Source organism: Monodon monoceros, unplaced genomic scaffold (genome assembly GCF_005190385.1).
Source record: "Monodon monoceros isolate NGI ecotype Baffin Bay Population unplaced genomic scaffold, NGI_Narwhal_1 Super_Scaffold_3, whole genome shotgun sequence".
NCBI classification, from domain to species: domain Eukaryota; kingdom Metazoa; phylum Chordata; class Mammalia; order Artiodactyla; family Monodontidae; genus Monodon; species Monodon monoceros.
The window spans coordinates 102,415,217-102,424,981 of record NW_021703780.1 but is presented as its reverse complement, the minus strand read 5'-3'; the positions used below and the strand labels follow the sequence as shown (position 1 = coordinate 102,424,981).

The 9,765-nt window shown below is 60.2% G+C and overlaps 1 protein-coding gene across 2 annotated transcripts in view; it reads left to right on the top strand.

The window, feature by feature from the left end:
- The first annotated feature begins 3,310 nt into the window (after nt 1-3,310).
- Nucleotides 3,311-9,765, top strand: part of KLF15 (Kruppel like factor 15) — a 13,415-nt gene continuing 6,960 nt past the window's right edge. Inside the window, exons 1-2 of one of the 2 annotated variants that reach the window (XM_029242970.1) lie at nt 3,311-3,477; nt 7,672-8,772. In XM_029242970.1, the coding sequence (XP_029098803.1) occupies nt 7,697-8,772 (1,076 nt within the window). In that variant the 5' untranslated portion in view covers nt 3,311-3,477; nt 7,672-7,696. Of the gene's footprint in view, nt 3,478-4,703; nt 6,447-7,671; nt 8,773-9,765 lie in introns of those variants that run through there. The other variant, XM_029242969.1, reaches the window with a different exon arrangement.

The following is a 9,765-nucleotide window of genomic DNA, read 5'->3' as shown; positions in this document are numbered from 1 at the left end:
AGTGTCCACAACAAGGGCAGCAGTGGGTGCAAAGGCCCTGTGGTCGGAGGGAGCATAGCCTTCTCAGGATACCTAAGAAGCCCCGGTCGATGAAGGTCACAGAGGTCTTCTGCAGACGGGGGATGAATTCCCTAAGAAGGAGCTCCATGGGGCTGGGGGTCAGAGATATGTACTCAGTTCCAGGCACTTTTCTAAGTTCTGTACTAATTAATTCATTTAATGCTTGAACACCCCAAGAAGTTGTACCTGTGTGGTTCTCATCTTCAGAGAAGCAGACGCCAAGAAGGGATGAGATGTGCGACAGACTTACGGGACTGTCTTGGTTCACTCGGCAAATATTTCTGAAGTGTCCTAGGTTCTGGGGACACAGCAGTGAAGAAAAAAATCCAAGTCCATGTTCTTAGGGACCTTGTCAGATAGTGGGAGAGACAGGCAATCAACACGTAAGAATATAAGTGTTTCACTTTGTTTACCATCTCTGTTTTGAAGAGCGCCACCTGGCCTCTTTCTCTTCTCCTTGGCGAGGAATTCCTGGTAACAGATTCTGCCCGCGCCATCAGGAGAGTTTCCCTCCCCTGACAGGACCTGGGGTAAGCGCTACATGTAGCCGGGCAGGTGGACCTTTAGGCACTTGAGCTGCCAGCGTTCCCATTCACTGACTCACTCACTCATTCATTCATTCATTCAGCCAACCCAAGTCGATGGAGCCCCTCCTCTACTCCAGGCCCTGTGCCACGAAGGACAGGCACAGGAGCTCCGAGCTAGCCTGTAGGTGGGACGCAAGGGTGAGATGGGACTACATCCTTAAGGAAGTTAAGGGGAGCTGATATCTGAGGGATGAATGGGTTTAACCAGGCCAAGGTGGTGCTGGAGTGGGGGGGAGAAGGGGCCAGGTAGGAGGCACCTGTACAAAGCAGCTCCCTGGCAGCTAGTCAGGGGCGTTCTGGGTCTCTTTGGGGACAGCTGGTCTCCTAATTTCGCCAGTGACCGACTCCTTAACCTGTTTAGCCTAGATTCCTCAGCACTGTTTAATTTCTCTCAAGCTGACCATGCTTGCTTTAAGTCTTTCAGAAATTCATTAATTCAACAATTGAGCACTTACTGTGTGCTTGGTGCTGGAGATATGAAGGGACCAAATGGACAGAAATCACTGCTTTGGTGGAATTTACACTCTATTGGAGCAGACAAAAAGCAAATGAAACAAAATGTAAAATATATAATATGTTAGCAGGGAATAAGCACCACGAAGAAAAGTTCAACAGGATAGGGAAAGAGGAAATATTAGGGAGAGTGTGAACATGTTAGATTGGGTGGTCGAGGCAGGGCTCCCTGAGAAGGTAACATTTGAATGGGTGATAGAGCCACGGGGGAAGAGCTTACAAAGGCAGCAGAAACAGCAAGTGCAAAGGCCCTGAGGTGGGATTGTGCCTGGTATGTCGGAGGGGCCACAAGGGGCCATTGTGGTGGGAGGGATGTGAGCAAGGGGGAGAGGAGTACAGGGAAGGTTGGGGTCAGGATGGGGGCCGACCCTGTAGAGCACTGAAGGCAGTGGTGAGGGGGGAGCCATGGAATGCTCTGGGTCAAGAAGGGACGTGATCTGACTCAGGCTGTGACACAGCATCTTGGCTGTTTTTCAGTTTCTTTTGGTTTTTTTCCTCCAGTTTTATTGAGATATAATTGACATATGTCACTGTATAAGTGTAAGGTGTACAACATAACGGTTTGACTTACATATTTTGTGAAATGATTACCACAATAAGTTTAGTTAGCCTCTCATATGAATACAATAAAGGCAAAAGCAAAAGGAGAAAAAAAGGTGTTTTTCCTTGTGATAAGAACTCTTAGGATCTACTCTCTTAATGACTTCCATATATAACACACAGCAGTGTTAATTGTGTTTATCACGTTGTACATTACATGCCTAGTACTTACTTATCTTATACCTGGAAGTTTGCACCTTTCGACCACCTTCCTCTAATTCCACCCCCTCACCTTCCTTTGATAAATCTGACCTCTTTTTCTATCATTTTGTTTTTGTTTCTGGTTTAGATTCCACATGTAAGTGAGACCATACAGTGCTTGTCTTTCTCTGCTCAGCTTCTTACTAGCCTGTGCCGAAGCTTCCCTGTGTGCTGAAGCTATGGATGTGTCTTTGCTTCCAAGCTTCTTCTGACTTTTCGGTGTGATTTTCACCAAAGAGATGGGGGACGCTGGCCTGAGAGTGTGTGAGGAGCAAAGGACCAATGACAGGCGACAAGGCAGTGAGCTTGAACCCTCCAGACCTCTGTCTCTTCTATAGGAAAGGGTGAACTCCGTCTGTTCTGCGGCTTCTGGCCACGGCCTCCATGAACGTTCAGGAAGTGCAGACAGCATCATTATTATCATCATCCTCAACGCTAGCGTCCTCCAAACCCACCGGCCAAGCCCCAGTTTGGCCCCTCGTGGTAGCAGGAGCTGCATCCCTGGCACTGCTATGTGCACGGGGACGGCCCCGGGATGCAGGATCCAGTGCCCGGCGTGTACTTAGGAGCCCAGACCCACAGCATTCCAGAGAGCCTGGACAGGTCCTGGCTATCAGTTCCGGTTCTAGCAGTGTCCTGGGGAGGAACGGAAACGCTCTCCGCCTCCCAAGCCAGGAAGGGAAAGGATGCAAGCTCCGTAGAAGGCGCTCTCTGCCCACCATCCTGGTTGCCCGGAAGATGCCTTCTCGGGGCAGACGGACGGGCTTGCTCACCCCTCCTCCCTCCTTACCAGCTGTGTGCTGGGAGGACCACGGCCTCAGAGTCCTTCTCTTCATCTGTAAAATGTTGGCTGAGGATCCGACAGGTGTGGTTAAAGGGCGCGCTGGGTGAGCGGCACCCTCAGCTCACGTGTCTCCTGGGCCGCTCACTCTGCGCCTCGTGCTTCCTGTCCCCGAGGGGCTGCTGCGGACTCCAGCGAGCGCGCTCTCCCGAGGGAGCGGGAGGCTCACCTGGCCGGACACCCGCCCGCATCTCTGCAGCAGCGTCCCCGACAAGTCCTGGCTTTACCTGTTGGCCCGCTCGGGGTTGCAGGTGGGAGCCGGGGAGAGCAGGTCGGGCCGGGGCTGCCCCGCGGCGCCCACCCCGCGTGGGCCCTTCTCGGAGCCCCACGTTCTCACCTGGGCTAGAGCCTCAGGAACGGACACCGCGGCCGCCGCGAGTCCACTGCGAAGGGAGGGGGCCGGAGGGGGCGGGGCCGGGGCGCGTGACGCGCGGCGCGGGCCAATGGGGCGCGCGCCCGGGGCCGAGCCTCCTGCGAGCCTTCGCGGCGCCCGCGGCGTCACGTGAGCCCGGGAGTGAGCGCCGAGCGGGCGGCGGCGGCGGGGGCTCCGCCGCAGCGACGCGGGCCGGGGCGACCAAGAGCGAGTGCAGGACGCGCGGCCGCCGCCCCCAGCGCAGCCCTTAGGGCCCCGGGACCGCCGGGCCTGGCCGCCGGCTGGCCGTGCGCCGAGTTCAGGTGGGAGCGGCGCGGCGAGGACGGACGCGAGTGGACCGGGCCTGGCGCGCAGGGGGCTGGCGGGGCGCAGGGGAGCTCGGGGGGCGCGGGCGGGCCTCTGCACGCCAGGCCGGGCGCCCGCACGGCTGTCCCAGGCTCTGCGTGAGCGTCGGAGGACATGTCGGAGGAGCGGGGTAGCCCCGCGCGGGGCCGGGGGCGGACAGGCTGGTGGGTCAGCGACCCCACGTGCCCACCGGCACTTTCCCCGCGCGGCTGGTCCGCTGCCTAGGCGCCTGGCCCCGCGTGTCCGTGCGCGTCTCGCGGGCCGGCCTCCCATATGGCGGGCGCGACGGGGCCTGCGGGCGGGCGGGCGGGCGGGCGCGCGGCGGGGAGGGGCGGAGGGGTTACTGTCGGTCACCGCAGCCGGCCCGCGGGAGGGGGCGCGGGCCGAGGGCTCGGTGCCCCGCGGGCGGCGCCCCAGGCTCCCCCTGCCCCCCTTTCCCACACGCGTTCCCACACACGCGGGGACACCACGCGGCCCCACGCGCGAGCGTGTCGCGGACGCCCCTCCCGGCTCTCACCACGGCCCGCACACGCAGTCACACGGCAGGAACTCGCACCCCCGCGCGGTTAGCGGAGCGGGGAAGCCACCCCGCTCGCCGCAGCGGTCCGCTCGCTCTCCCTCCCCTCGGTCGGCCCCCTGTGGACCTCCCCCCACCGCCGCTGTTTTCTGGCCCGGGTGACAAAATCCCCAAGTGCCTGAGCCCGTGAAATCACTTCCCCTCAAGGGCCGGGTGGCTCGTGGGGAGCCCCGCCGCCCCACAGGTGCGAGGACGCTGGGCTCGCGACTTTGGGGCCTGCGGGGCGGCGCGGGAGTGGAGACTCTTATTTTGAAGGGCGGCCCCCGCCCGCCGCCCCCGTGATTTTCACGCTGACCCAATGGAAGGCCCTTGGCCGGCGCTGGGCTTGTTATCAATTACATGTTGTTCCTGCAGCCGCTGTGTCCCCGGGAGGATAAACAGCAGGCCTGGCCGGGCCGGGGAGGGGCGGAGTCCGGAACAGGGCGTCCCTCCCCCTGCACGCAGCCTGCGTCTCTCGCCGTGCCACGTGCTGCTGTGTTTCAGGGCCGGCGCCCGGCGCCCCGCAGCCCCTACTGGGCTCTCAGTGCCTGCGTCCACCCAGGCCGATGTGCCCTGCGTTAGGACCCAGGCGGTCTGCTGCTGCTTCCCCCGCCCCCACCCCCCACCCCCACCCCGGCCCCAGCCCTTTCACTCAGTCAGCAAAGTTCTGCCAGGTCCTGTTTCAGACTCTGGGGTAACAGTCAGAACAGCTTATATTCTGGTGGGGAGGTAGACAGAAAATGAGGTACACAAATACATAACTAAGATAGTTTCAGGCAGTGGCGACTGTTAGGAAGACTGCGATGTGGGGTGGTGTAACCGAGGGTGGTCAGGGAGGTCCCACGGGAAGTGACTTATGAGCTGAGATCTAAATAAGGTACTCCCTCCTAGAGTGCTGGGGAAGAGGGGTCCACGGAGGGGAAACAGCCAGGGCCCTGGCCTGAGGCCATGAAGCTGGTGAGCTCGAGGCACAGCCAGTGCGAGCGGGGCAGGTGGAGCTGAGGTCTGGGGCGGATGGGCAGGGTCCAGGTGCTGGGCTGCTGGGACGAGATTGGGTCCCACTTCCTTGGGAATCTATAAGTTTCCTCCTACCCAGCCCTACTCTACTTATTTATTTCCCCCTCTATTTCTTTGGTATCATTTAATCTGTGAATACCTCAGTTTATATCTCTGAAATGTAAGGCGTCCTTTGAAAAGTGTGTAGCAACCACAATACATCATCACAGTTAAAAATATTAACTGTAATTCCTTAATATCATGGAATATTCAGTTAGTGATCACATTTCAGGGGAGAGTTTCAAGGGCAGGAACACGGCCCAATCTGCCCCTTACCGCCTCAGTCCTGGTTCCAGGAAGGCTGGAGTCCCCGGATTCCTAAGCATCACAGCAGAGGGGCAGAAAGACCACATACTCACCCACTGAGGCTAACCCTGAAGGCTAGTCCTGATGGGCATCTGCATGGACGCCTGCCCCTGTAGTGAGTGCTCAGCGTGTGTTAGCTCATTGGTGATACAAAAACCCAGGAACCAGGCACAGTTGGCAGGATCCCCATCCAAAACACGGCACAGAGAGGTTGTGCCACCTGCCCAAGGTCACACAGCTGGTAAGTTGCAGAGGCAGGAGCTCAGCGTGGGCGACAGGGGAGAGGGGGGTCTCAGGCTGAGTGTGGACTCTGTTCTTCACATCATCTGGCATTTTCATTCCTTCTCAGCACCCGATTTGGTGAATAGTGTATGTTTTTAAACTCCCAGTTTTAAATGCTTAGCTGAATATTTAAAATCAAAAGGCCAAACGTTCTCCTGTAAAACTGCCCTGGGTGCAAACTTGTCACCTTGCCTTAGCTTCCTGGACACGGTCATCAGAGCATGGAACAGATGGGAAAATGAGGTTTGGGAGAGCGAGGCCTTGCCCAAGGTCATCAATGATGACCTGGCTCTGGGAGGTCCCTGCCCCTGGTTGGGCCTGTTGACCGTTGGGCAGTGCTGGGTGCCAGGTGCAGGACTGGTGCTCGAGACAGAGCAAGGGGGTGGGTGCAGACGTGATGCCAGGCAGCAGAGACTCTCTGGCTTTGGGTGCAGAACACCCTTTCCTCAACCTCAGCAAACACCCCGCTATGGTCACTGGGTGGGGACAAAGGTCCGCAGAGGTGGCCCTGTCACAGCCAGACACTGTTGACTCTCCTTGGACACCGGACCCAGCATGGCCTTCAGCTTCCCTCTCTCCTCTCTGCTGACGTTCTCTGAGCCCCTCCTGGGCACCAGCTGCCTCACCAGGAGCTGGGGACACAGCCGCGACCCGACGGCCCAGCCTGCCCTCATGGAGCCCCTGGTCCAGTAGGGAGACGGGCGTGAGCTGGGCCTTCCTGAGGTGGTGAGTGATCCACGGGGTGCAGCCCAAGGGGTCTTATTTTCCATGCAGCAGGCAGTTGTGAAGTCAAAGGAGATAATAGCTGGGCTCTGGGACCTGGGTGCCTTTTGCTCCCTCGGGCTACCGCCACAGGGCATGGCCCTTGCACCGCTAGGAAAGCCCCCCGGGGAAGGTGCCGGCCCAGTTGAGAGCGTTATGTGAAGGCCTGTCCCTGCCTTCCCTGATTCACAGAGCAGGTAGCTGAGACAGGAGGGGTCCAAGAACTGGAGGGTGGGGGGCTGTCCCCCTTCAGATGGGGAAACAGACCGTGAGGGCGTCTAATTTTTTGCCTCCAACTAGACTTGCCTGATTAAAATACAAACTGCCCAGTTATATTTGCATCTCAGATGAAATAATTCTTTAATATAAGCCTGCCCCATCTAACGTTTGGACACACATATTAAAAGTTGTTCAGGGCTTCCCTGGTGGCACAGCGGTTGAGAGTCCGCCTGCCGATGCAGGGGACACGGGTTCATGCCCCGGTCCGGGAAGATCCCACATGCCACGGAGCGACTGGGCCCGTGAGCCATGGCCGCTGAGCCTGCGCGTCCGGAGCCTGTGCTCCGCAACGGGAGAGGCCACAACAGTGAGAGGCCTGCGTACAGCAAAAAAAAAAAAAAGGTGCTCATTCTTTAGAATCTGAGTTTCAGGTTTAACTGGGTGGCCTTTATTTTTATTTGCTTAATCCGGAAACCCTACCCAAGCTGCAGCAGCACGGGGTCAGAGGGCAGGTGGCCATTCTCCTACCCCCTCCAGTGATTCTGCAAGAATGAGGCTGAGGTCGGTTGTCCTTGGGATGGCAGTGACTCTGCTCAGCTGGACGGGGGTGCCGCCTGGCTGTTCGGGGTGCCGAGGGCCTCCTTACACGCTCACCCTCTCCCTCCCGTGCACTCACACCCAGTCACTTGCAGACACACGCATGTTCCTTCCCAGAATTGTTCTGGAAAATCTCTGTGCAACCACAAGAGCCGGGTTGTGCAATGGGCTTGGAGAGCACTTTTGCAAACAGGTGGTGCAATTTCAGAAAACACTCTTGCAGACAGAGTTCTCCCGTGAGCCAGGATGGACGCAGGACCCAGACGTTCGGCAGTGGGCGGCTGTGGCTGGCCACAGAGTGGGGTCAGGCGCCCCCAAGGTGGCGGGTGAGCGTGCTGCCCTCCTGACTGGGCTTCCTCCTTCCTCTCCGCAGCCGCCCCCGGCACGGCTAGGCCAGCATGGTGGACCACTTGCTTCCAGTGGACGAGACCTTCTCGTCGCTGAAGTACCCCGTTGGTTACCTGGGTGACAGGCTGGCCGGCGGACGGGCATACCACATGCTGCCCTCGCCCCTCTCGGAGGACGACAGTGACGCCTCCAGCCTCTGTTCCTGTGCCAGCCCTGACTCGCAAGCCCTTTGCTCCTGCTACAGCGGCGGCCCCGGGGCCGAGGGCCAGGACAGCATCTTGGACTTCCTGCTGTCCCAGGCCACGCTGGGCGGCGGCGGCGGTGGTGGCAGCGCTGGGGCCAACGGCGGCCCCATGGCCTGGGGGACCTGGCGGAAAGCACCGGCACCTGTGAAGGGGGAGCATTTCTCCTTCCCCGAGTTTCCTGTGGGAGACCCCGATGACGTCCCGAGGCCCTTCCAGCCCACCCTGGAGGAGATCGAAGAGTTTCTGGAGGAGAACATGGAGCCAGGGGTGAAGGAGGCCCCAGAAAGCAACAGCAAGGACTTGGAGGCCCGCGGCCAGCTCTCCGCCGGGCTACACAGGAGCCATCTCCATCCTGGGGCCAGTGGGAGAGAGCGCTGTGCCCCCCCGCCGGGAGCTGGCGTGGGCGGCAGCCAGAGCGCGGGTGGGGGCCCCGCCCCTGACGGCCCCATCCCCGTGCTGCTGCAGATCCAGCCGGTTCAGGTGAAGCAGGAATCTGGCACCGAGCCCGTCTCCCCCGGGCAGGCCGCTGAGAGCGTCAAGGTGGCCCAGCTCCTGGTCAACATCCAGGGGCAAACCTTCACGCTGGTGCCCCAGGCGGTGCCCTCCTCCAGCTTGAACCTGCCCTCCAAGTTCGTGCGCATCGCCCCTGTGCCCATCGCCGCCAAGCCCATTGGGTCGGGACCCCTGGGGCCCGGCTCCGCCGGCCTCCTCATGGGCCAGAAGTTCCCCAAGAACCCGGCGGCAGAACTCATCAAAATGCACAAGTGTACTTTCCCCGGCTGCAGCAAGATGTACACCAAAAGCAGCCACCTCAAGGCCCACCTGCGCCGGCACACGGGGGAGAAGCCCTTCGCCTGCACCTGGCCGGGCTGCGGCTGGAGGTCAGTATGGCGGCGGCAGGCCGGGCGTCTCCATGCTCCCGGGTGTGCTGCCGAGGCCACATTCCCCACCCTTAGATAAGGCTGCTTAGGAAGGGGAGAGAGGGGTGGGCAGGGGCAGGGCCAGAGCTGGCACACCGCCCAGAGGTTTTCTTGTGCCTCCAGATCCCTGGTCTGCAGTCTCACGGTGACCAGGTAAGGCTGCGCCCGTGCTGGAGGAGAGGGGCTGGGCCACACAGAAGGGCTCCCGTGGTAGTGACGGGGCAGCTCAGCATAGTGCAGGGCGGCTGCAGCCGTGTGCACCGCTCCTCGTGCCTCAGGGTGCCCCCAAGGGTAAGTACCACCCTTACTCTCCTTTACGGCTGAGTAAGCAGAGGCTCAGAGCAGCTAAGTAACTTGCCCAAGGGCGCGCCACTTTGCAGAAGGGACTTGAAGCCAGGCGTCAGATTAGAGAAGTCACAGCCCGACCAGAGGCGCCAGCTGTCTTTACAGGGTCCTGGGGCACCTAGGCTGTGCTCTGCACGGGGTACCTGGCGGTGGGTTTGGGAAGCCAGAAAGGCCAAGGGAGAGCGGGGACCAGGCTAGGGGTGCTGCACCGAGGGCGGGAGACTCCTTCCAGGCTCTCGACTCTGTGGCACCGTGGGGGAAACCAGCTCTCCAAGGGGTAGGGGTGGGGGCTTGCCCAGGGTTCCCCAGCCCATGGGAGGCCGAGCTGGGCGGCACCCTTGTGGCTCTCCCCCAGGCCCCCGGGGGGCCCACCTTCTCGGAGGGCACGTCCACCTTTTCCTGAAGCTCAGGCAGCAGGTCCGGAGCCGACACGCTCAGGGGTGCCCCCGGCGGCTCTCCCCTGTTTAGGACACCCTCCCTGCAGGAAGCTGGCTTGCCCAGGAGGTGCGTGTGCTGCCGACACAGTCTGGGTCTTGGCTGGTGGGGCTTCCATGTGTGTGTATGTGTGTGTGTGTGTGTGTGTGTGTGTGTGTGTGTGTGTGTGTGTGT